Below are 27,526 nucleotides of genomic sequence, written 5' to 3' on the forward strand. Positions count from 1 at the left end.
CAGCAGAATTCATTCAGTAAACAACTCCAATTCTCCACGTGATGTTGCTGGTTAAGCAAATGATAGTCCTATTATACGATGGAACATTATGAGGCCACCAAAAGCAGGTGTAAAATAAAAAAAGGTATTTTAAAAATTTATTTGCAAGCACAGAAAGATTATATATATGCACATATATATATGAATATACAAGTGTGTGTGTGTATCTCTCTCTCTCTCTCTCTCTCTCTCTATATATATATATATATATATGTACATATATATAGAGAGAGGGTCCTTAGGCTTCACAGGCAAGCATTTAACCGCTAAGCCATCTCTCCAGCCCAGAAAGTTTTATACAAGACTCTCCATAAATAACATTAAAACAAGCTACAGACAAAGACAGAAAAACCAAATGTAGGGGGAAAAAAGACAAAGATTTCAGAGTTCTAGGTTCAAAGGAAATGAATAACCCAGTGGAAAAAAAGTGGACAAAGGTGGGCTGGAGAGATGGCTTACTGGTTAAGACGCCTGCCTGCAAAGCCAAAGGACTCCGGTTCAATTCCCCAGGACCCACATAAGCCCGATGTACAAGGTGGCACGTGTGTCTGGAGTTCGTTTGCAGCAGTTGAGGGCCCTGGAGCGCCCATTCTTTCTTTCTCTATCTGCCTCTTTCGCGCCCTCACTCTCTCTCAAATAAATAAATTAATGAATTAAATTTAAAAAAAAATGGACAAAGATGAAGTACTGTTATGGTCTGAATCTTAAAAGGCCCCTAAAAGCTCATGTGTTGAAAGCCTGGTGATGTTGGGAGGTGATAGAAACTTCAGGAGGTGGGTCTCAGTATAAAGAAGGCACGTCAATGAGGATGCAACCTAATGGGTCTACGGGAGCCCAGTCACCTCCTCTGTCATTCTCACCAAGTACTGCCTTGCCACAGGCCCAATGGCAACAGGGCCAAGTGGCCACTGACTGGAACCTTTGTAAGTACAAGGCAAAATAAATTGTTGCTCCTTTTTTCTTGTTGCTTTGTTTGTTTTAGTTATTTATTTATTTGAGAGCAACAGAGAGAAAGAGGTAGAGAGAGACAGACAGACAGACAGAGAATGGGCGTGCCAGGGACTCCAGCCACTGCAGACGAACTCCAGACGCGTGCGCCCCCTTGTGCATCTGGCTAACGTGGGACCTGGGGAACCGAGCCTCGAACCGGGGTCCTTAGGCTTCACAGGCAAGCGCTTAACCGCTAAGCCATCTCTGCATCGCTGTTGCTCCTTTTAAGCTGCTTCTCCTAGGCATGCTGTCACTATGATGGGAAGCTGGCTAACAGCTGGCTACCACATCGGGGAATGAGTTTCTTAGGAGTGAAGAGCTACAGGCCAGTTGCCCTTCTTCACTCAGCTCCACGCAAATCTCAAAGGCTGACAGGATACGTGTATATCAGTCACCTTTGCTTCAGCCTGACCTCAGTACTTTCAGAAACAATGTAAGGGAGGAAAGGTTTGTTCTGGTTCATGGTTTTAAAGAATTTCAGAAGCCGGGTGGTGACGCACGCCTTTAATCCCAGCACTCAGGAGGCACAGGTAGGAGGATCGCCATGAGTTCGAGGCCACCCTGAGGTTACATAGTGAATTCCAGGTCAGCCTGAGCTAGAGCAAGACCCTACCTAAAAAAAAAAAAAAAAAGAAGGAGCTGGAGAGATGGCTTAGCAGTTAAGGCACTTGTCTGTGAAGCCTAAGGACCCAGCTTTGATTGCCCAGTACCTACATAAGCCAGATACATAAGGTGGCGCATGCATCTGGAGTTCGTTTGCAGTGGCTAGAGGCCCTGGGGCGCCCATTCTTTCTCTCTCTGTTTCTATCTTTCTCTGCCTCTCTCTATCTCAAATAAATAAATGAAATATTTTTAAAAAGACAGACAGAATTTCGGTCCATGGTAGCAGAACAGCTCAGCTGATGGTGGCAAGTTTGTGGAGGCTGCATGTGTCACAGTGGACCAGGAAGCAGACCTACTTATTTCTGCGAGCTAGACCTTACCTCCTAAATGCTCCACAGCCATCAAAAATAGCACAGGTGTAGTGGCGCACGCCTTTAATCCCGGCACCTGGGAGGCAGAGGTAGGAGGATCGCCATGAGTTCCAGGCCACCCTGAGACTACATAGTAAATTCCAGGTCAGCCTAGGCTAGAGTAATGGCTTAGTGGTTAAGGTGCTTGCTTGCAAAGCCAAAAGTTCGACTCCCTAGGACCCACATAAGCCAGAAGCACATCTGCATGCATCTGTGGTTAGTTTGCAGTGGCTGGAGGCCCTGGGTGCGCCCATTCTCTCCCTCTCTCTCTCTGTGCCTCTCTCTCTCAAATAAATAAAATCAATATATATATATTAAAAAAAAAAAGCACTGGGCTGGAGAGATGGCTTAGCAGTTAAGCGCTTGCCTGTGAAGCCTAAGGACCCCGGTTCGAGGCTCGGTTCCCCAGGTCCCACATTAGCCAGATGCACAAGGGGGCGCACACGTCTGGAGTTCGTTTGCAGTGGCTGGAGACCCTGGCGCGCCCATTCTCTCTCTCTAACTGCCTCTTTCTCTCTCTGTCACTCTCAAATAAATAAATAAAAATACACAAAATATTTAAAAAAAAAACAGCACTATGAGCTGGGACATGAGTGTTCAGAACACGAACCTATGGCAGACATATAGATTCAAACCATAACATTTGGCCACACACTCAAAAGCACAGGAAACAGTTCTGGAAGGCAGTCAGGTATGATCTGCCAAAATTCCAGCACACAGACTCCATGGCAAACAACTTTACCAATTAATCCTAAATACTTAGACTTTTACTCAATATGTGTCTGCGAATGTTGAGTCTATTGTCTGAACGGTGGAAACGCTGAGACACAAATCTATCAATAGTGGACTGGTTTAAAGTTTATGGCATCTTGCCTTATAACACATTACTCTGGTGGATTTGTATGTCAACACCTATATTTACATAAAAACATCAAACACTATTGGAAAATGAAAAAAAAAAATGTCACAGAAAACTGCATGTAGAATGATCCTGTTCCCATTACAATAAGAAGAAAGAAAAATCTTGTAATCTACATGAAGCACTGTGGAAGGGGAAGGAAGGACATGATGTTTGGAAGTGGCCCACCAGGGCAGAAAATGACTTGAAAGAGAAGGTTCCTGTTGTGAATTGCACACTCCTAGGTACCCCTTGTGCCTTGCAATGCTAACAACAAAGAAATTTATTCTTAAATTATTTGTGCAATTAGAAAAACAGTAGAGGGCTGGAGAGATGGCTTAGCGGTTAAGCGCTCGCCTGTGAAGCCTAAGGACCCCGGTTCGAGGCTCGGTTCCCCAGGTCCCACGTTAGCCAGATGCACAAGGGGGTGCACGCGTCTGGAGTTCGTTTGCAGAGGCTGGAAGCCCTGGCGCGCCCATTCTCTCTCTCTCCCTCTACCTGTCTTTCTCTCTGTGTCTGTCACTCTCAGATTAAAAAAAAAAAAAAAAATAGAAAAACAGTAGAATTAAGGTCTTTAAAAAAAATTTTTTTTTTTTTTTGAGACAGGGTCTCATTTTAGCCCACACTGACCTGGAACTCACCCTGCAGCCCAGGTTGGCCATACACTTATTACGATCCGCCCCCCTTTTTAGCCTCTTCAGTGCTGGGGTTAAAGGCATGGGCCACCACATCTGGTTCATGAAGGTTTTCTTTTTATGACATGATGGTTACACAATTCTATAAACATATGGACAAAAAGGCCGATTTTACTGGATGTGCTTGGTAACATAAAGGTTAGAAAAACAAGAAAATAATAAAAGAAAAAGAGATGAGCAAAAATGATGCCCCCAAAATGAAGCAGGGGCTGGAGAGATGGCTTAGCAGTTAAGGTGCTTGCCTGCAAAGCCTAAAGACCCAGGTTTGACTTACCAGTACCCAGGTAAGCCAGATGCACAAGGCTGTACATGTGTCTGGAGTTCCTCTGCAGTGGCTGGAGGCCGTGGTGTTCCCATTCTCTCTCCCCCTCTCTCTAATACATAAAATATGTTTAAAAAAATTTTTTTTAATGAAGCAGTTACTTTTGGATAAGGGATTAGAGATAGTTTTGTTTTTCCTTGATAATTTATATTTCTCTACGTTGTCTGGATTTTAGAGACCATATATCATTTTTTAAACCAAGATAAAAACAGTCAGTTAAAAACATGGCACACAGGGCTGGAGAGATGGCTTAGCAGTTAAGCGCTTGCCTGTGAAGCCTAAGGACCCCGGTTCGAGGCTCGGTTCCCCAGGTCCTACGTCAGCCAGATGCACAAGGGGGCGCACGCGTCTGGAGTTCGTTTGCAGAGGCTGGAAGCCCTGGTGCGCACATTCTCTCTCTCTCCCTCTATCTGTCTTTCTCTCTGTGTCTGTCGCTCTCAAATAAATAAATAAAAAATAAAAAAAAACATGGCACACATCTATAATCTCAGCACTTGGGAAGTAGGGGCAGGAGAATCACCATTCAGTTTGAGGCCAGCCTGGTATCTATATATAGCAAATTCCAGGCCAGCCAGGGGTATACAGTGAGATTTTTGTCTGGGAAAATTAGCCAACCAACCAAGAAAAAAAAAAAAAAACAACAATCTAATCCAAGCAATCAACCAAACAGACAAAAGAGAGAGAGAGAGAGAGAGAGAGAATTCTGTAGGTTGACAGCTACCTGCCACTGGAGAAAGCACAGCTTTCAGAAGGCAGTGGGGTACAACAGCTACCAACACCCACTTTCTAGGAAAAGGACACATGTCACCTTAGCCTGCTTCCAAGGTCAAGGGGCCGGTGGAGTGGGGAGCGCAAAGGCAAAATCCTGGCCTCCGCAAGCCCCCGGCAGCACCAAGCAAAGACCGGCAAGGGGACTGTTGCCGTCAAGTTTGCATTGCTGGCAGAAATCACCCCAACCAAGAGCAGCTTGTGGGGAAAAAAAGAGGCTTATTTTTGGCTTACAGGCTCGAGGGGAAGCTCCAAGATGGCTGGGGAAAACGATGGCATGAGCAGAGGGTGGACATCACCCCCTGGCCAACATAAGGTGGACAATAGCAACAGGAGAGTGTGCCCAACACTGGCAAGGGGACGCTGGCTATAACACCCATAAGCCCGCCCCCCACAATACACTCCCTCCAGGAGGCTTTAATTCCCAAATCTCCATCAGCTGGGAACTTAGCATTCAGAACGCCTAAGTTTATGGGGGACACCTGAGTCAAACCAAGCCAAGGGACTCTTTCCCCAGTAGCTTCTTCTTAGGTCTCAACACTTTCTCAGGTGTCAGTGGGCCTGGTTGAGGGACAAGCTGCCCCTCAGAGACACTCAAGTGACGCTCAGGTAGTTGCTCTCTTCTTAGGAGTTACACGGAAGAGGGACAGAGAACACACAGCAAGAGGCTGGAGATACAGCTCAGTTGGAACACAAGTTGGAGCACACAAGAGCCTGTGGGCTTGACCCTCAGCAGAGTGGGAACCAGCTGTGCACCCCCAGAACTTGGGAGGTGGAAGCAGGGTGATCAGAAGTCCAAGGTTATCCTTGGTTATACACTGGAGGCGAAGGCCAGTTTGGGGCTAGAGACCCCGTCTCAAGGAAGGAAGAAGGAAGGAAGGAGAGCCGGGCGTGGTGGTGGCGCATGCCTTGAATCCCAGCACTCAGGAGGCAGAGGTAGGAGGATCGCCATGAGTTCAAGGCCACCCTGAGACTACACAGTGAATTCCAGGTCAGCGAAAGGCCCAAAGCCGAGGTAAGACCCAGTGTCCTGGGGCATGAACCTTTTTCACACCCTGCTTTTAAAAAATATATTTATTTTTATTTTTTTATTTGAGACAGAGAGACACAGAATGGGTGCACCAGGGCCTCCAGCCACTGCAATCGGACTCTAGATGTGTGCGCCCCCTTGTGCATCTGGCTAACGTGGGACCTGGAGAATCGAACCTGGGTCCTTAGGCTTTGCAGGCACGCACCTTAACCGCTAAGCCATCTCTCCAGGCCCTTGCTTTTGTTTTCTGCAGGATCCAAGAGGGTCTAGAGCTGCGGCCTCCCACATCACCGAGGGTGACCAGGTGCAAGGGCTCAATAGAGGAAGAGGCTGCTCTAAGGCGGCAGGTCCAGGCTATGTCACACACAGCCCTGTCTGTGCGTGTGTCTGTACTGCTCTGGGCCTTTTGCTTACACTCACCCTGCCCTCCTCAAGTGGCCCAGGCCGGGTCCTCAGCTGTCCTGTCCAGTATGACTGGGGGGCAGGCTGCAGGTAGCTTATGCAGACAACCTTGCTGCGCGCTACCTAGGACTAATCACCCAGGGAAGACCCAGGCATTAGCTGCATTGGAGCAACTGCACACCGGGCTTCTGACCAATTCGCCTGGAGTGAAACGGAAGGAAAACCCATGAGGCCACTGGACAGGCCGAGGAAGACAAAGATAAGAGAAGCTGGAGGCCAACAGACGCCTGAGGGTCAGTCGACCCCAGAGGATTGATACTAGATAACCAGGGCCATCTGCTTTTCTTGCCAGGAGCCCGGGCAGGCAGCAAGCGAGTGATGTGCTTTTGGAACTAACTGTAGCCGGGTAGCACGGGTAAGGAGGAAAGCTGAAGGCCTAAAACCCAGCACTGGCTAAGAACTTAGTGCACACAGAAGTAACACTGCAGGGGCTGGAGAGATGGCGCAGCGGGTAAGGTGCATGCCTGTGAAGCTGAAGGACTCAGGTTCAATTCTCCAGGTCCCACATTGGCCAGATACACATGGCGATGCATGCATCTGGAGCTCGTTTGCAGTGGCTAGAGGCCCTGGTGTGCCCATTCTCCCTCCCTCTCTTTCTGTCTAATAAATACATAAAAATAAATCTTAAGAAAAAGAAATAACACTGTAAAGATAGACAGCTATTGTCCTTATGAGTTAGCAGCAGGAATAATATGAACATTTTTCTCCATACATTCTTGGAATATCCACTTATAAAATGCACATACATTGCTATTATAATTAGCAGAATCATAAAAATAAATTGTTTTGTTTTTAGTGTGAGTCTCATTATCTCACTCTGTTAGAAATTTTTTTTGATCTAACTTGAGGCTGGGTGTGGTGGCACACACCTTTAATACCAGCACTTGGGAGGCAGAGGTAGGAGGATCACCGAGAGTTCCACATCACCTGAGACTACATAGGGATTTCCAGGTCAGCCTGGGCTAGAGCGAGACCCTACCTCAAAAAACAAAACAAAAATCTAACTTGAAATGTATTTTCTATGCATTTTAAAAAATTTATTTATTTGAGAAAGAGAAAGATGCAGATAGAGAGAATGGGCACGGCAGGGCCACCAACCATTGCAAATGAACTCCAGACGCATGCGCCACCTTGATCATCTGGCTTACACGGGTCCTGGGAAATTGAACCTGGGTCCTTTGGCTTCTCAGACAAGTGTCTTCACCACTAAGCCATCTCTTGAGCCCCTGTTAGAATTTTTTAAAATCTTAATGTAGGGGCTAGGGAGATGGTTCAGTGGTTAAAGACACCTGCTTGCAAAGCCTGATGGCCAGGGCTCAAACCCCCCCAGGCAAAACACATAAAGACTGACCTTAAAAAGTGGCATGTGTGTCTGGCATTCTGTTTGCCAGTAGCAAAGAGGCCCTGACATGCACATATCACATACAGACACACACACAAATAAATGAATAAAAATATAACATAAAAATCTTATGATAACTGATATTTTAGCTGGGTACCCTTTTCCCAACTATGACTCTTTTTTTAATTTTTATTTTTGTTTATTAGTTATTTATTTGAGAGTGACAGAGAGAGAGGGGCGGGGAGAATGGGTGCGCCAGGGCTTCCAGCCACTGCAAAGGAACTCCAGACGCGTGCACCCTCTGTGCATCTGGCTAACATGGGACCTGGGGAACTGAGCCTCGAACCAGCGTTCTTAGGCTTCACAGGCAAGCGCTTAACCGCTCAGCCATCTCTCCAGCCCCCAACTATGATTCTTGCAACTTTGAAAAGTCCCTCTAGCCAGTCTCCAGCACAGTTGTCATCACAAAAGCAGAGAGGGGCTGTTTCCCCGAAGGGGAGCACCATCCAGCCCCACTCTCTCCATCACCACCAGAAAAACAGCAACTTATTTGTCCAATGCCTTCATAAAGGAAAGGCACACTAACTCACTGATCTATTCATCTTGCCCCAGGAAAGAAGCTAAATGCATCCGGCGGGTTCCCGAGCAGAATCTATGCTCTGCTGTGATGACAGATGCCAACCTGGTTTTCCTAAATCTCCAAGGATGTGTGTTCCCAAGCCACTCCCCCATATAGGATACAGTAACTTCCAGAGTCCATCTTCCTTTCACCTAAGAAACTCAGAATGGCACTGCTTATTTCTGATCCCCTGACACTTGTCCTGGCTTCTTAAGCGACTGGAGTTCCTCGGAACATTCGGGCTCAAAGGGCAAAGCCAGGCACCTAGGAGCACTCCTCAGGGTTTTCATCCCAAACTCCGAATTTCCTTTAATCCAGAAGCCTTCAAGTCCTTCCTGGACCAAAGGGCACGCTTCCAGGTACAGACAGAGGGCTTCGAGAAGACATTATTTCACGCGGAGCCACTGCCATCTGAGGGAATGACAGCTGGCCACTCGTCAGCAAGTTAACCTCGTGCTTCCTGCCTGAGCCCTTAACTCTGACGTAAGCAGGAGCAAGCTCACAGTCAGAGCCAAGAATAGCGTGCAAGTGAACTCTCATGACGGACTGGAAGGACAGACACCCAAAGGGGATCATGCTGGAGTCTCCCAAGAGGGAAGAGAAACAGCCAGTATCTACCTCTGTAGCTGGCACAGGGGTGCAAACAGGATGGCGGCAGCTCTGGGTGCCACACGGCTAATTTCCTGCAAGACTCGATTCCATCAGCAACCCCGAGACAACCAGGAGGGCACGTTCGTTACTGGCGAGCTCATTGCCCTGCCGCTACTGCCTTAGCAGTGGGCATCTCTCAGGTGCCCTTAACCTCAAGGGTAGCCTCACTAAGGTCCTTGCAGGCCTGGGGAGACCCCCCCCTTTTTTTTTGAGGTAGGGTCTCGCTCTAGCTCAGGCTGACCTGGAATTCACTATGCAGGCTCAGGGTGGCCTCGAACTCATGGTGATCCTCCTACCTCTGTCTCTGAGTGCTGGGATTAAAGGCGTGCACCACCATGCCCAGCTATTTTCTGTTCTTTTTTAAAAAAGATTTTTATTTATTTATTCATTGGATAGAGAGAGAGAGAGAGAGAGAGACAGAGAGAGGGAGAGAGAGAGAGAGAATGGGCGCACCAGGGCCTCCAGCCACTGCCAATGAACTCCAAACGCGTGCGCCCCCTTGTGCATCTGGCTTACGTGGGTCCTGGGGAATCGAACTTGGGACCTTTGGCCTTGCAGGCAAATGCCTTAACTGCTAAGCCATCCTTCCAGCTCCTCTTTTCTGTTTTTTTTTTTTTTTTTAATTCTTTTCTGGTTTTTGAAACAGGGTCTCATTCGGTAGCCCAGTCTGGCTTTGAACCTGGGATTACCTGCCAAATGGGGCTAATCACCTGCACTTTGTGGCACTGTGGACAGGAGGAAAGTTGACCCTTCCAAGAGGCCACTCTGTTAGCATGAGGACCCTTGTGCTAAAGAAGTGAATCACGGGCTGGAGAGGTGGCTTAGCGGTTAAGTGCTTGCCTGTGAAGCCTAAGGACCCCGGTTCGAGGCTCGGTTCCCCAGGTCCCACGTTAGCCAGATGCACAAGGGGGCGCACGCGTCTGGAGTTCGTTTGCAGAGGCTGGAAGCCCTGGCGCGCCCATTCTCTCTCTCTCCCTCTATCTGTCTTTCTCTCTGTGTCTGTCGCTCTCAAATAAATTAAAAAAAAAAAAAAAGAGGTGGATCATGCCTCCGTCTCACAGAATACATAATTATGGATCTCCTCTCCTCTCCTCTCCTCTCATGCACCACGACACTGCAATGGTGACGCTGATCTGTGACCCATGCACTTCCGGCTTTTCTAACCCCCTTTACAATTTCGTATTCACAATCACTGGGTCAAGACTGTAGCAGCAGCCTATGGGGGAAGGTCCCACATGCGTACATCCTGTCCCAGGCTGTCCTGGGACCCACTTTGTCACCTACGGGAGTGGCCAGCTCCTCCCAGGGTGGCCCTCTGCTAGCTCTGTGCTGGGGGGCTGCCATATCCCTGATCTCACACCGTCTTGCTTACCCTTCCAGGAGCAGTCTTCCCTCTCTAGTCTGTCTTCCATTGTCCACCGGACAACTAGTCCAGAAAGGTAACAAGGCACAGGCCACGCAAGCACATTACAGCATTGACTCACCTTCCTGCCCCAATCCCCTACGGTCATCTCGGATACAAGAGCGGCACATGTGTCTGGAGTTCATTTGCAGTGGCCAAAGGCCCCGGAGCACCCGTATCCTCTCTCTCTTTTTTTTTTTTTTTAAATATTTTTTGTTCATTTTTTATTTATTTATTTGAGAGCGACAGACACAGAGAGAAAGACAGATAGAGGGAGAGAGAGAATGGGCGCGCCAGTGCTTCCAGCCTCTGCAAACGAACTCCAGACGCGTGCGCCCCCTTGTGCATCTGGCTAACGTGGGACCTGGGGAACCGAGCCTCGAACCGGGGTCCTTAGGCTTCATAGGCAAGCGCTCAACCGCTAAGCCATCTCTCCAGCCCCCATATCCTCTCTCTTAAACGAATAAGAACAAAAAGGATATTTTAGGGCTGGAGGGACAGCTTAGTGGCTAAGGCATTTGCCTGCAAAGCCAAAGGACCCCGCTTCGATTCCCCACGACCCACGTTAGCCAGATGCACAAGGGGGCGCACGCATCTGGAGTTCGTTTGCAGCGGCTAGAGGCCCTGGCGGACCCATTTCTCTCTCTCTCTCTCTCTTTCCCTCTTTATCTGCCAAACATAAAAGATATTTTAAATAAATAAATAAAAAGCAAGTCAAATCCGGGCGTGGTGCCCCATGGCTTTAATCCCAGCACTCTGGAGGCAGAGATAGGAAGATCACTGTGAGTTTGAGGCCACCTTGAGACTACATAGAGAATTCCAGGTCAGTCTGGCCTAGAGTGAGACCCTACCTTGAAAAACCAAAAAAAAAACAACCAAAAACCAAAACCAAAAACCAAAACCAAAAAACAAACCAAGTCAAGCAGCAGATGTTGGCCTCACTGCCTGCTTAGCTCCTGGGCTGATGTCCTTTGTGCCTAGGTTCCCACCCGGGGGTAAGGTGACAGTGAAAATTGCTCAAGAGAGACTCGAAGGAGACACGTCCAGTATGATGCCTCCAGCTCAAGCTGGCCCAGGACACCACACAGGCCTGTGGGTGCAAAAAGCCCCCCTGAGATCCGAGAGGCGCACGTGGCCTGATCGGGAATCTCTGTGCATTTCTGTCCCAGGTGTCGGGTGGGCGCATGGACTGGGGGTGGGCACCTCACCGGTTCCTACCGTGTCCCTTAGCATCCAGCGGCTGGACTCGGGTCCTAAGGCAGATGTGAGCCTGTCTGCCCTACTCTGGAGGAAGGCAAGGGTTGGGGGGGGGTGCAGAGCTCCACTCACATGGGGCGTGGAACATGACGAGGACAGAGGAGTGCTCCTTCACAAAGTGGTCAAAGTCGTCATCGGTCAGGTGATAAACGGAGCCGCCCTCATCTGCCCAGGGAGTCTCGGGGACCTGGGGCTGTGGTGGCTGCGGACTGGAAGACCAAAAAAAGGCAGAGCTCAGAGCAAGCCCCCACCCCGGGGGCCTGAGCAGCCCTTACAAAGTCCAGCCCCCTGGACACAAAAGCCCCCATTGGTCTAGCAGGTCCTGTGCAGGGGGAGGGGAAGGGAGAGGGAATCTTTTGCAAACTTGGCAATGGCCCTGGAGGGAGAGTCATGGACTGAGCAGCGAAGCCCTAATCACCTCCTCTACCTTTCCCTCAAAGTCCCGCGGAGGTTCTCGATTTGACAGGCTGCTATGCACGCTGGCTTTTATTTTTTTTGCTGTTGGCTCTCTAGGTAGCCCAGGAGATCTAACCTGCTCCCGGGGAATCAGAGGGGAGGGCTTGATCACATTCTCGAGCTAGCCCAGACTTCCAGCAAGCTGGTAAGAATGACACAGCAAAGCGACCTTCAGGGAAGCTCACTGTTGGCCTCAGGGCTGCCCACGAGGCCTGGGAGAGGAGGAAGGGGAACAGAGGACAGGAAATGAGGTGTACTAGGGAAAGCTCGGCCCGGGGTTCGGGGAAGGCCAAGTCTGGTGGGCAAGCAGAAACTGACATGGAGGCGCAGAGTGGCTCACTGAGCAGCTTTGGGGAAGCGGGTTGGCAGTGCCACCTATCTGACAGTGTCTGTGCCACCTTACTAGTCCTTCCAGAGGTTATGAACAGGCATGTCGGGCTGGAGAGATGGCCTAGTGGTTAAGATGCTTGCCTGTGAAGCCAAAAGACCCAGGTTCGATTCCCCAGGACCCACGTTAGCCAGATGCACAAGGGGGCGCATGCGCCTGGAGTTCGTTTGCAGAGGCTAGAGGCCTTGGTGCGCCCATTCTCTATCTGCCTCCCTCCCTCCCTTCTTCTCTTTCAAATAAATAAAATAAATAAAAATTTAAAAGTGCGGGCTGGAGACCGGTTAAGGCGCATGCCTGTGAAGCCTAAGGACCCAGGATGGATTCTCCAGGTCCCACGTAAGCCAGATGCACATGGTGGCACATGCACCTGGAGTTTGTTTGCAGTGGCTGGAAGCCCTGTCATGCCCACTCTCTCTCTCAAATAAATAAATAATTTAAAAAATTTTTAAAAATTGTATATAAGCCAGGCATGGTGGTGCACGCCTTTAATACCAGCACTCAGGAGGCAGAGGTAGGAGGATCGCTGTGAGTTCGAGGCCACCCTGAGACTACATAGTGAATTCCAGGTCAGCCTGGACCAGAGTGAGACCGTCCTCGAAAAACCAAAAAAGATACAAATAAAAAATAAATAAACATATCTATCTATCTACCTATCTATCCACCTATCTATCTATCTATCTATCTATATCTATCTATCTATCTATCTATCTATCTATCCATCCATCCATCCATCCATCCATCCATGAAGAGACATGTCTGGTTTCCCCAGTGCCCTGTATCAACTCCACCATTCATCAACTGCAACAACTGACCCCCCCCACCCCCCGCCGCAGCTGCCTGACCCCCTTGGAGTATCTTCCCATCATGGAGAACCATATACTGGTGTCTATAGCCCCAGAAACCACGCAGAAGGGAGGCTCACAGGTGCCCAACCTTGCCCAGGATAAGACAGCTGCTTTACTGCTAAGCACCCTTTGCCAAAGCACCCTAATTGCAGCTTTGGAAAAAAAAAAAAAAAAAAAAAAAAAACCTCTAGGCTGACAAATGTGAAAAGACAACCATTGTTCCCTGCCTGTGACAGCCTACGGTAGGGAAGCTTTTAAAGTTTCAGCAGTTGGGGTTTTGCAGAACTCACAGAGAGCAATGTGGTTCGCACACTGGAAGCTGCCAAACCCCAGCCCCCACCCCCACAGCAGAAGCTTGGTTCAGAGCCTTCAGAAGCCCACAATGAGTTTCTAACTGGGCTGCCCAGAAGTGGCAAACCATTTAGTCCATGCGTATATGATGGCACGTGGCGTGGGTGGCAAAAGCAATCACCAGCCAGACACTGGTTCCAGAAAACATCATAATATCTAACTTATTAAAAGGGGAAAGTGGGGAGCAGAGGGAGGGTATTACCATGGGATGTTTTATAATCATGGAAAATGTTAATAAAAATTAAATTAAAAAAAATATATATATAAAATCTAACTTATTAAATAAAAAAGGGAAGGGCTGGAGGAATGGCTTAGTGGTTAAGGTGTTTGCCTGCAAAGCCAAAGAACCCAGGTTCGATTCCCCAGGACCCAAGTTAGCCAGATGCACAAGTGGGCGCATGTGTCTGGAATTCATTTGCAGTGGCTGGAGGCCCTGCAAGCCCATTCTCTCTCTCTGTCTCCCTCTTTCTCTGTCAAATAAATAAATAAATAAATAAAAATATTTTAAAAAATACTTGGAGCCAGGTATGGTGGCACACACCTTTAATCCCAGCACTCGGGAGGCAGAGGTAGGAGGATCGCTGTGAGTTTGAGGCCAGCCTGAGAATTCCAGGACAGCCTGGGCTAGAGGGAGACCACACCTCGAAAAACAAAGAAACAGGAACCCAATAAAATAAAATAAAATACTTGGGCTCAAGCCACTAGCCACTCAACACCACAGATTACAGTACAAAACTTATCTTTGGGCTGGAAAGATGACTCAGTGGTTAAGGCATTTGCCTGCAAAGCCAAAGTACCCAGGTTTGATGCCCCAGGACCCCATAAGCCAGGTGCACAAGGTGGCGTGTGCGTCATTTGCAGCAGCTGGAGGCCCTGATGTGCCCATCTTCTGCCTTATTCCCTCCCTCCCTCTCTCTCTCAAATAAATAAAAATAAATACTTAAAAAAAAAAACAAGCTTATCTTAACACCAGTACTTGGGAGGCAGAGGTAGGAGGCTCGCTGTGAGTTCGAGGTCACCCCGAGACTACATAGTGAATTCCAGGTCAGCCTGAGCTAGAGTGAGACCCTACCTCAGAAAACCAACAACAACAACAAAAAACTTATCTTTATAGCGTGCCTGCAATCTCATAAGGTTACGTGAGCTCCACGGTACCTACTGCAGGTGATCTGTTAACGCACAGACTAGAGGCAAACCCATATGCACCAGTGAGGGGCAGCCAAGGGATGCTGCGTGGTCCACTCCACAGTGGCTGAGCACTGAAGAGGAAACAAGGATTCTCTCCACAGCCCCCCTGACGGCTGCTGGAGATGCACGCAACGTCCTACAACCTGCAAACTCTTGCAGGGAGAGAAGAAAACATGCACATGGTCACACATGCTTGTGTCTGCAATTAAGAAAGACTCTAAGACATACAAGAGCCTACCGTCCTCGAGGGGATGGGAGGAAAAAAAGAGAAAAGGAAATAAGTAGCAGGAAAAAGTTTCACATATGCTACTTTTCTTTCATTGATTAACTTATTTGAGAGCGACAGATAGAAAGAGAGAAAGAGGCAGACTGACAGAGAGAGAATGGGCGCGCCAGGGCCTCCAGCCACTGCAAACGAACTCCAGACGCGTGCGCCCCCTTGTGCATCTGGCTAACGTGGGACCTGGGGAACCGAGCCTTGAACCGGGGTCCTCAGGCTTCACAGGCAAGTGCTTAACCGCTAAGCCATCTCTCCAGCCCTATGCTTCTTTTTTTTTTAATTTATTATTTTTTAATATTTTTTGTTCAGTTTTTATTTATTTATTTGAGAGCGACAGACACAGGGAGAAAGACAGATAGAGGGAGAGACAGAGAATGGGCGCGCCAGGGCCTCCAGCCTCTGCAAACGAACTCCAGACGCGTGCGCCCCCTTGTGCATCTGGCTAACGTGGATCCTGGGGAACCGAGCCTCGAGCCGGGGTCCTTAGGCTTCACAGGCAAGCGCTTAACTGCTAAGCCATCTCTCCAGCCCTATGCTTCTTTTTTTTAATGAGAGAGAGAAAGAAAAAAGAGAGAGAGAATTGGCATGCCAGGACCTGCAGCCACTACAATCAAAGTCCAGATGCTTGCGCCACCTGGTGGGCACATGCGACCTTGCACCTTTGTGTCACCTTATGTGTCTGGCTTACGTGGGATCTGGAGAGTAGAACATGGGTCCTTAGGCTTCACAGGTAAGTGCCTTAACTGCTAAGCCATCTCCCCAGCCCCATCTATTTCTTAAGTATTTTATTTAGTTTTCAATATTCTATTTTATTTTTGTGTATCGGAAGGGGGGGAATAAGCATGCCAAGGCCACTGCAAATGAACTCCAGATGCATGTGCCACCATGAGCATCTGGCTTATGTGTGTCCCAGGGAATTGAACCTGGGTCCTTAGGCTTCACGGGCAAGCATTTCACTGCTAAGCCATCTCTCCAGCCCCATATATTTAAGTATTGGATTTATTAATTTTTAAATATTCTACTTTATTTTTGTATATTTGGGAGAGAGAAGGAAGGAGGGAGAGAGAGAGAGAGAGAGAGAGAGAGAGAGAGAGAGAGAGAGAGAGAGGGAAAACGAGCATGCCAGGGCCACTGCAAATGAACTCCAGATGCATGCACCACCATGTGCATCTGGCTTATGTGGGTACCAGAGAGAATTGAACCTGCGTCTTTCAGCTTCATGGGCAAGCGCCTTAACTGCTAAGCCATCTTGCCAGCCCTTAACATAAACATAAGATCCAGTTGCTGTGCCTAGGCAGGGGCCCAAAAGAAAGAGCCTGGGAAGTTTCTAATGAAGCATGGGGAAACCACTAGAAGACGGTACGAGAGTATATATCAATGCATGTGTATATCACACTCAAGTGAAAAATATAAATAAGCCAACGAAGAAAAAGCAGACACAAGGAAAGAGGTCAACACAAGTTCAAGGGCTGGAAAACCACCTTGGCAAAGCAGTAGGCAGAAGCCCCACTCTGAAGTGGGGCTGCAGCTGGGCTAAAACCAGGAGGTGTCACTAAAAGCCAGATCCCAAGGAGCACCTGCGCCTACCACACAGACAGCTGGGGGTTCACTAATGAGGAGAGGCTGCGGGGAGACACAGCGGCAGGAGGACATACTGTAAAGAGGTGGCGAGCAGACGTCTATATGCCTGGAGCACTGAGGCGCGCTTACGGCGTCTGTTCCCCCAGCAAGTGAGCTCCCTGCAGGCTCAGGCTGCCTTCCCTCGTCCATCTCTTGCACCCTGCACACAACCGACATCCAATACATGCTTGCCGCATGAGAGAAATGTGGTTGAAGGAACTAGTGTGTGGGGTGGGCGTAGGGGTGGTTAATTTGGAGAGAAGAGAATATGAGAACACCATGGCTGCTTTAAAAAAAAAAAAAAATCATGTGGCTTAGTGGTTAAGCGCTTGCCTGTGAAGCCTAAGGACCCCGGTTCGAGGCTCGGTTCCCCAGGACCCACGTTAGCCAGATGCACGAGGGGGCGCACGCGTCTGGAGTTTGTTTGCAGTGGCTGGAAGCCCTGGCGCGCCCATTCTCCCTCTCTCTCTCTCTCTCTCTCTCTCTCTCTCCCTATGTCACTTTCAAATAATAAATAAATAAATGAACCAAAAAAAATTTAAAAAAAAAATCATGATTTATTTTCTATGGCTTTGAAGAGGAGAACCAACAGCCACTAGTGAAAAACTTCAGAGAAGAAAAGTTCAGCTCAGCTGAATGCCACTCTTCTCAGCAGGCCAGGGGACACGGTCAGCAGAACTGGGACTGAAATTACGTGGACAAGGACTAAACTAACTAAACAAGGACTAAACTCCACTACTAGGAGTTAGGCAGACAAACTGGACTTTAAAACGTCTTCCAGCAGTGCATTTGCAGTTTTTCTGCAGCCATCCCTCAGGTTCACCTAAGCAGACAACAGGTATGAGATGCTTTGTAATTTTATAAAGTAGGGCTGGAGAGACGGCTTAGCCTGCGAAGCCTAAGGACGCACGTTCAACTCTCCAGATTCCACGTTAGCCAGATGCACAAAGGTGAGGCAAGCGCAAGGTTGCACATGCCCACTAGGTGGCGCATGCGTCTGGAGTTTGATTGCAGAGGCTGAGGCTCTGGCACACTGATTTTCTCTCTCTAAAAAAATACACATTTTTAAATTATAAAGTATTAACCAAATGTCCTAGAATCATGCATAAAGTATTGTCAAAATCCTACAGAGTGGAGAGAGCAGCTCTCCTAGGCTCTCTAGGACTGGCAATGTCCACTGTCTTAACCCGGGTCACCAGGGGTTAGTAACGTAGCCTTTAGAAATACAATGGGAAGATTAGTGTGTCTACTCCAGAGCTCTCACGCTTCCAGACACCAGGACAGGAGGGCAGGCTATGCTCTGTACGTCCCTTTGTCCTTCCATACTTGGCTGTACAGAGGCCCTGAGCTGATAGGATTTGGGGGAGGGGACCAGTAAAGACTTAATGAGTTGGTAAGAAATGACAGGTGAAGCTGGATACACACGGGATGGGGGGAGGGGAAATTTATCTAAAACATCATGTTCATTATCATGGTTTATTGTCTATAATTATGTAAGTTGCCAATAAAAAATTTTTAAAAATAAAATACCACATTATCTTTGGGTAATGAGGAGAAGGTGAACCTTTTGTTTCTCTACATTAAAAAAAAATTTTTTAATTTTTTTTTAATAAGAGAGTGCTGGAGAGTGAGAGAGACAGAGAGAGAATTGGTGTGCCAGGGCCTCTAGCCACTGCAGTTAAACTCCAGATGCGTGGGCCACCTTGTGGGCATGTGCAATCTTGTGCATTTGTGTGTCTGGCTTATGTGGGACCTGGAGAGTCAAACATGGGTCCTTAGGATTTGCAGGAAAGTGCCTTAACTGCTAAGCCATCTCTCCAGCCCTTCTGTACAGTTTTAAAAAATATTTTATTTATTTGAGAGACAGAAAAAACATGTGCATGCCAGGGCCTCTCGCCATTGCAAATGAACTCCAGATATATGCGCCACCTTGTACATCTGGCTTATGTGGGTACTGGGGAATCAAACCAGGTCCTTAGGCTTCACAGGCAAGTGCTTTAACCACTAAGCCATCTCTCCAGCACTTTCTCTACATTTTTCATTTTTTTAAACAATAAATTTATCTTATTTAAAAATCTTCAAAATCATAAATGGCTTTTAAAAATCAAGCCAGGGCTGGAGAGATGGCTTAGCAGTTGAGGCGCTTGCTTGCGAAGCCTAAGAACTCCAGTTCAAATCCTCCAGATGCCATGTATAGCCAGATTCAACAGTAACACAACTGTGCAATGCCACACATGCCCACAAGGGGGCGCACGAGTCTGGCGTTTGCTCACAGCGGCTAAAAGGCTCTGGCCTGCCCATTCTTTCTCTCTCCATCTCTTTTTTTAAATTATTTATTTGTTTATTTGAGGGCAACAGACACGGGGGGAGAGAGAGAGAGAGAGAGAGAGAGAGAGAGAAAGAGAGAGAGAGAGAGAAAATGGGCATGCCAGGGTCTCCAGCCACTGCAAACGAACTCCAGACGCATGCGCCCCCTTGTGCATCAGGCTAACGTGGGACCTGGGGAACCGAGCCTCGAACCGGGGTCCTTAAGCTTCACAGGCAAGCGCTTAACCGCTACGCCATCTCTCCAGCCCTCTCTCCATCTCTTAATAAGTAGCCAGGTGTGGTGGTGGCACAAGCCTTTCAGTCCAGCACTTGGGAGGCAGAGATAGGAGGATCCGTCGTGAGTTTGAGGTCAGCCTGGCCTAAAGGGAGACCCTATCGCAAAAAGCAATGACAACAACAAAACAGGAAACCAAAAAAATCTAGACAGTGACATAACTGGCTCTTACTGGGGTGGAAGGCAGGCAAGCAAGTCCACTGGACCTCCTTTAGGGTAACCTCCCTCCCTGTTCCCACCCTGCTGGGGGAGTGGCCCACAGTGAGCCCCACAACACCGACTATTCACGGCTGGATAGAGGGGTTACATGGAGAACCATACGCTCTTTCCTTCCCTGCAACCTCCATCTCCCTCTCACCCTGGGGAGAGGGAAAGAGAAAGAATGTGGGGAGGAGGAAGAAGAAGAGGGAAGAACAGCTCAGGACATAGCAGCGGGCAGCTGTGGGCTCAGGTGTGCCAGCACAATGCCAGGGGGAGAGCCGGTGGGCACACAGAGGGGTAAAACCCTGGCAGGACAGGGTGGCAGGCCGGTGGGGGAACTCCACTGGTATACTCCCCTTGTCTAGGGCGAGCAGTCGACTCAAAAAACACTCTTAAACTTAAAAAAAAAAAGAAAAAAAGAAAACTCTTATCCTTCCAAAAAGAGATGAGGGTGTTTTGAAACCAGAAAAGGTTAGAGATCGGGGGCGGGAAGCAGACAGATTTTATGCTCTGGTGACAAATGAGATTGCTATTTGTTGAAACGTTCTCCCGAAGCAGAGCGAGATATGTCTGGCTGGAGGAGAGGACATGCTTATTATCAAATGAAAAAGGGAAATAGGGAAGTGAAGGCCCAAGTTAAGACAATGGATGCATGATAATGGCAAGCAGCCTTCCTAGGCAGGGGCCCGCAAATGCAGTAGCTGATTAGAGACAAGAGATGTGAAAATGCCTCCCAGAAATAAAAGACGCTATATAAACACCAGGCGATGCTGGCTTTCCATCTCGCGGGCCCTTGGGGAATGGTGAGGACAGAAGATAGGCTTTCAACCTTTGGGAATGAATCCAACAGCTTCCCTCCTTCCTTCCATACAAAATCCACCATTTCGAACTCCTGTATCTCTGGATGGCTACTGTTTTAACCCTAGGGCCCGCAGAAGGGGTTGCTAAGGATGCTAAGAATGTCAATAAATACTAATGAACTGGCAGGCGAAGGGGCAAAGCGCCAAGCAGGATCCGGAGGGAGAGGGCGCAGAAGTGTGGGGAGCCACCAGGGAGTGGGGGGGGGGTGTCATCAATCACTACCTTGCAGCCGCTCTAGGGCCTCGGGAAAACTGCTCGGTCCCGTGCCTCAATCACAACAATGAGGACGCTAATGGCTTCCTGACAGAACTCTGGTGGGCACCAAACAGAAACTCTAAAGTGCCTACAACAGTGTCGGCAACGAGGCAGAGCCCTAAAATGTTGGCAGCCAATATTCTAATTTTTTATGTATTTATTTGAGAGCGACAGACACAGAGAGAAAGACAGATAGAGGGAGAGAGAGAGAATGGGCGCGCCAGGGCTTCCAGCCTCTGCAAACGAACTCCAGACGCGTGCACTCCCTTGTGCATCTGGCTAACGTGGGACCTGGGGAACCGAGCCTCGAACCGGGGTCCTCAGGCTTCACAGGCGAGCGCTTAACCGCTAAGCCATCTCTCCAGCCCTTAGCGGCCAATATTCTAGATTTATGCATCACAATCACAGAAGAGTGGGCTGAGCACTGGCCAGGGGCAGCCTGGGGCTCCAGGAGGGGACAGTGAGCCGCTGGGGAGGCCGAGATGGACAGTGGGTGGCAGGGGAGGGGGCGCTCAGGTGCAGGGGCGGGGGGGGGGGGCTGGCAGGGCAGAGAGATTCCACGTCCTAGGGGTTCTGAGCACATTAACGCTACGGGGATTGAAGGTTGCCATGAGACAGGGTGTGCTGGGGGGCGACAGAGGGGGAATGAGGTGCTCTGCAAACGTAAAGGCAGGATGTTTCTGAGGAGCATTACCGTGCTAATAGGGTGTTGTTTGAAATAAGCGTTCAAGTGACAGTTCTATTTTGGAGAGAGACCTCCAGCGAAACCTCTCTCAAGCTTGATAACCCTGGGCGAGAAATACCTCTATCCATCACACAGACAGGTGGGGGAAAAGTTCAATTTGAAATGAGGACAGATTTCAGGAAGTGTTGACTATCCTGAGAGCCGACAGGTGAGGCAGCTCTCCTCCCTCAGTCCTTCTCTCTGTCTCTCCCCCTCTCTCTCTCTCCCCTAAGCTCCCTGATGTGCAGAAGGAAGGAATGGCCAGGTCTGATCACCGCAGGTCCACAGGTCAGGAAATCTTCATGGTTCTCGTACCTTCTAACACAGCTCCCCCCCACCAGCGATCGAGATTCCAGCAGGACCCTGGCTCTCTTCCTCAGCCCAGCCCTAAAGGACCCCCCCCCTCAGCCCACCAGATGCTACCCGCCTCCCCCAACCCTTGTGCACCCCGATACAAAATGCCTGACTTACTTCTTCAGCCACTCTACGATGTCCTCGGCGGTGGAGCCATAATTGTCATATTGGAACAGAAACCTCCCTTTCCTGCGGAATGCAGAGAGACAACGTGGCTCAGGTGGGGGCGGGGGACACACACCGATGCCATCAGGGAGGGCGCAAGTTCCAGAAGGGACAACGGGACACTTACTCGAAGTAACAGATGGTGGGGTAGCCACGCACGCTGTACTCTTCCTTGATGTTCTCAAACTCCGAGGGATAGACGTTCATCCCGGCCAGCACCTGGGAGAAGGGGACAAGAGACGAGTCCGCCCACTGTACCTATGCACGCGTGACTTGTTCCGATGTCACCGCAGAAGACGGTGAACGCAACAGCCTCCGACGTAGAACCGGGGCTGCCGGAGAAACGAGGCGGGCTGAGCCGGCCCAAAACTATCATGGAGAGCTATGGAAAAGTCAAACATCTGGACTCGAGCGCTGCCCTCCAAGCAGCTGTCCCTCGGGCCTGCCCTGGAAGGAGAATCATCTTTGGCCAAAGCAGAGTGCTGTGAGCTGAGTTCAGGAGGACCTGGAGTAGGGCCACGACCGCCCAGCTACACTGCGTCTTCCTCTCTGCTCAGGTCGACTTGGGCTGAGCTCTCTAAATGACAGAAACTGGCTTTCAGACGCCCTGCACCTGCGTGCGAGGGTCTTGGCTGGTCCCGGCCTGCCCTCACGCTGCCCACCTATAGTTGGGAGGCAACATTCTCAGATCGCGTAGCTCTGACATGGCCAAGGACACAGTGGTTCTCGTGACAAATGAGGTGTCCAGAGGCCTGCCTACCTCTCCTCCCTCCACATGTGCCCCCCTCTTGCCTCTTGTGGGTGACTCTTACACTCGATCTGGTTTGACCATAACCATAGATGTTTAACCAGGGACCACGTGGCCAACGCCCTTGAATTGGAGGGGGAAAAAAAAAAAAAAAGAATTTGAATCACTGTGTCACTGCTACGTGGCTAAGCACTAAGAAAAACCCAGCATCCCCTGAGACTCCCTTCCTGCAAGGATGTCTCCTTTCCTAGGGCTGTGTCGGGTGGTGGGACGTGGAGTCTGTCCTCATGAGAAAATGTTGTGAGAATGACGTGGTGGCTTGAATGTGAAATGTCTCCCATAGACTCATGCGATTTGAACACTTGGTGTCTGTCTGGTAGCAATGTGAGAAGGTTGTGGAGCCACTGGGAGGCAGTGCCTTATTAGCGTAGGGGTGAAACCTGAGCTCCATTGGGTGTTCAGAGCTAGTTTACTCAGGCTATTCTCTTTTCCTGTGACCAGCAGCGAGGCTCAGGACTCCACACCTTCCCTGACACAACGAAACTTCCCCTCGGGATGTTAAGGCAAAATGAACCCTTGGCCTGTCCACATGCTGCTTTGGGTCACGTGTCTGGTCCCAGCAGCCCCAAAGCAACTGCAACCAGTGGCAGAGAGCCCAAAGGACCACGGAGAGCTACAGAAAGTCAGACACTGGGGCTGGAGGGATGGCTTAGCGGTTAAGGCGCTTGCCTGCAAAGCCAGAGGACCCAGGTTCGATTCTCCAGGACCCACGTAAGCCAGATGCACAAGGGGCTGCATGCGGCTGGAATTTTTCTGCAGTGGCTGGAGGCCCTGGCGCGCCCATTCTGTCTCTCTCTCTTTCCCTCAAATAAATCAATAAAAATAAACACTTTTACAAAGAAACGTCAGACACCCGCTCTGCAGGGCAGAGTGGCGCAGAGGTGAAGAAAAGGGTCATTGACAGCGTAGGGACAAGCAGTCCATGCAGCTCAAGTTCTGCAACTCTGATGCATTAGGCACACATAGGAAGAGAACAAGGACAAGGAATCTGACCTGGTCACCTACAAGTCAAGTGGCCTTTGGCAAGTCAGCCACCCTCACTGAAGGTCCTTGTTTGGAGAATGGGAGGAGCTGACCCTGCTCAAAGGTTTTAAGCACAAAACTGGCGTGCTCGGTGACTGACTGTTAAGGGATTTATTTCCTGTTTGCGGCAGTGGGGAGCCACATTGCCTCCTGCCTCGCCACCCTCAGATGCATCCGAGGTTGTCTTTCCAATTGTCTAAAATACACAGCATGATGGTGGGAATGCAATCTGGTCCAGCCATTGTGGAAATCAGTATGGAGGTTCCTAAAACAGCTAAAGATTGACCTACCATACGACCCAGCTATAGCACTCCTAGGCATATATCCAAAGGACTCATCTCATTTCCTTAGAAGTACATGCTCAACCATGTTTATTGCTGCTCAACTTATAATAGCTGGGAAATGGAACCAGCCTAGATGTCCCTCAACTGATGTGCGGATAATGAAGATGTGGCACATTTATACAATGGAGTTCTACTCAGTGGTAAAGAAAAGTGAAGTTATGATATTTGCAGAAAAATGGATGGACCTGGAAAGGATTATACTAAGTGAGGTAACCCAGGCCCAGAAAGCCAAGCGCCACATGTTCTCCCTCATATGTGGATCCTAGCTACAGATGACTGGGCTTCTGCGTGAGAATGAAAATACTTAGTAGCAGAGGCCAGTAAGTTAAAAAGGAGACATAAAGGGAAGAGAAAGGAAGGGAGGAGGGTACTTAATAGGTTGGTATTGTATATATGTAAGTATAACGATTGAGATGGGGAGGTAATATGATGGAGAATGGAATTTCAAAGGGGAAAGTGGGGGGGGAGGGAATTACCATGGGATATTTTTTTATAATCATGGAAAATGCTAATAAAAATAAAAAAAAATACACAGCATGAATGCCTAGCACACAGCAGGCACATACTAAGTGCTTGCTAAGTCACTGGTGCCTTCCCGAGCCCATTTGGGGATGTTGGGGAAAAAACAAAAACAAAAAAAGACACTACAGGAAGGCCAGTGGTGGTGGTGCATGCTGGGTAGGATACTGCTGAAGAGACGGAGGCAGGACGATCAGGAGTTCGAGTCCAGCCTGGAGTACGCATTTCAGGCTGGAGGGATGGCTTAGAGGGTAAGGCGCTTGCCGGCAAAGCCAAAAGGACACAGGTTCGATTCCCCAGGAACCCACGTAAGCCAGATGCACAAGGTGGTGCGTGCGTCTGGAGTGCGTCTGCAGTGGTTGAAGGCCCTGGTGTGCCCATTCTTTCCCTCTCTCTCTCTCTCTCTCTCTCTCTCTCTCTCTCTCTATATATATATATATATATATATATATGTATGTGTGTATATATATATATATAACTTTCTCTCTCAAAAAGTATATAAATAATATTTTTTTAAAAACTACAGGAAGAATGAGCCTCAAACAGTACCAACTAGAAGCACTGGAGCCCTCTGACAGCCATCCTGCTTATTTTCCAGATTGATCTGGTCTGTTCCACTAATATCTGTCTACTCTAAAGTTCCTTTTTCCTGTCTAATTGATCTTCCTCATGTCAGTGCACATTCGCCACAAGATTAATTGCACGCTTCCTCCTCGCCCATTACATCACTCCTCTGCACCAAACCTTCCAATTTCATTGAACACAGGCGAAAATCCAACTCTGCACTCAGCCCATATGGTCCCCGTCTTATTTCTGAAGCCTTTCTTACAAAACTCTTCGTTGTACACCTGTTAGGGTTGAGACGTTTCTATTCACCGTGGAAGGAGACAGTCTGAGATTTCTGCACAGGCAAAGGAAGCGGGGGCCGGCTGCTTTCTCAACACCTTACAGAGCCCCAACAGCAGCAGCCTCCAGTGGCTAGGAGCGTGGCCCAGGGCACCTGGGTTGCACCTTTGACTCCTCACCTGGAAGACACATCTCCCTGAACATGGCGCAGATGCCTCTCGGAACCTCGGTTTCCTATCTGTATCACCCTGTGTACTTTGGTGATTAAACGAGATCACAAAGTATCTCTCCGTTCAAAATGAACTCAGTACTCTGGCTAACACTGCTAAGTCCCTGTAATCTACCCACATTTCCAGAGCGCATGCGGTCATTGCCTGGACCCCACTTTGGGCCCTTCCGCTCCCTGGCTGAGGATGTCTGGTCCTGCCTATGCGGCCATCACTAAAGACTCATTCGCCCATCTCAGATCTCGTTTCCCTGGACAGCCTCTCCAAACCACCTATGCTTGGGGGAACCTCTGAAACCTGAGTTCCTATAGCACCTCTGTACCACTTTGCGGGGGTACTGACTAGTTAATGAGATGTGTTTTTTATTTTTATTTTTGAGATGTGTTATTTTTATTTTATTTCTTGGATGGGGAGGAGAGAGAGAAAGAGGGAGAGAATGGGTGCTCCAGGGCCTTTGGTCACTGCAGACGAACTCCAGATGCATGCGCCCCCTTGTGTATCTGGCTTACGTGGGTCCTGGGGAATCGAACCTGAGTCCTTTGGCTTCACAGGCAAGCTAAGCCATCTCTCCAGCTCAAGATGTGTGATTTCTTTTTTTTTTTTCTTTTTTGAACAACCATGTAGAAACACTTGGGGAATTGGGAGCTTTTCAAGCCCAAAGAAGCAAAACACCTGCAACAGAACTGACTAGAAGCTTTTCTGGGTTGTGGTGGAAGGAGAAGTCAGAGCCGCAGACCCCCACGGGCACGTTCTAGGGGCTGAGCAGTAGGTACATGTCCTTCTTCGTGGCCAGTCCTTGGCTGGGGAAAAAAAAAAAAGCCACACAGGCCGCACAGTATGGGTGACTCACGAGCCACTGACAGCACGGTCAGACTGCCAAGAAACTCCAGAAGGGCTGTGGCGGTTTGACTCAGGTGTCCCCCATAAACTTGGGTGTTCTGAATGCCAGGCTCCCAGCTGATGGAGAGTTGGGAATTAATACCTCCTGTAGGCAGTGTATTGTTGGGGGCGGGCTTAAGGGTGTTATAGCCAGTATCCCCTTGCCAGTGTTTGCCACACTCTCCTGTTGCTATTGTCCACCTTATGTTGGCCAGGGGGTGATGTCCATCCTCTGCTCATGCCATCGTTTTCCCCTGCCATTGTGGAGCTCCCCGCTTGAGTCTGTAAGCCAAAAATAAACCTTCTTCTCTCACAAGCTGCTCTGCTCGGGTGATTTCTGCCAGTCATGCAGACCTGGCTGCAACAAGGGGAAATGGAACAAAGTCTACAGCAAGATGTGGTCAAGAAATGGAGAGCATTTCTGTGGGACTGGACTGCGGGAGGCCCAAGAAATCTAAGCAAGCTAGCCAGGGTGCTCTGGCAAAGGGCTTAGCCGCCTATGCAATCGGGACTCCAGTCAGGGGGTGACTGGGGACCACTGAGGTCTCTGAGGTCTAAGTAAGATAGCAACCACCACTCCAGCTATATATATATTGGTTTTTCGAGGTAGGGTCTCACAGGCCCAAGCTGACCTGGAATTCACTATGCAGTCTCAGGGTGGCCTTGAACTCACGGTGATCCTCCTACCTCTGCCTCCCGAGTGCTGGGATTAAAGGCGTGCACCACCACGCCCGGCCCCAGCTGTATTTTTTTTTTTAAATAAATACAGTCATCCCTCAGCATCCACAGGGTATTGCTAATTCCACCAAGATTCCACAGATGCTCAAATCTCTTTTATAAAACAGAGCATTTTCATAACCTATGCACATTCTCCCATATGCTTAAAGTCATCTTTACATTACCTTAAAACAAGGCACAATGTATATGCTATATGAATAGCTGAGATAGTATGATTTAGTGGATAAAGTTAAGAAAAAAGTCTATGTGTTCAGTACAGAAGCAGTTATTTAAAATTTTTTTAACCTTTTTTTCAATTTTATTTATTTATCTATTTGACAGAGAAAGAGGGGGAGAGAGAGAGAGTGAGTATGGGTGTGCCAGG

The 27,526-nt window shown here is 48.9% G+C and overlaps 1 protein-coding gene across 1 annotated transcript in view; it reads right to left on the reverse strand.

The window, feature by feature from the left end:
* Pdia5 (protein disulfide isomerase family A member 5) overlaps positions 1 to 27,526 on the reverse strand; it is a 130,461-nt gene that overhangs the window by 28,114 nt on the left and 74,821 nt on the right. The window contains exons 9-11 of the mRNA XM_045147458.1: positions 21,906 to 21,997; positions 21,731 to 21,802; positions 11,561 to 11,697 (exon numbers count right to left, since the gene is read on the reverse strand). Coding sequence (XP_045003393.1) covers positions 11,561 to 11,697; positions 21,731 to 21,802; positions 21,906 to 21,997 — 301 coding nt within the window. The remainder of the gene's footprint in view (positions 1 to 11,560; positions 11,698 to 21,730; positions 21,803 to 21,905; positions 21,998 to 27,526) is intronic.

This window comes from Jaculus jaculus, chromosome 4, assembly GCF_020740685.1.
Source record: "Jaculus jaculus isolate mJacJac1 chromosome 4, mJacJac1.mat.Y.cur, whole genome shotgun sequence".
Lineage (NCBI taxonomy): Eukaryota > Metazoa > Chordata > Mammalia > Rodentia > Dipodidae > Jaculus > Jaculus jaculus.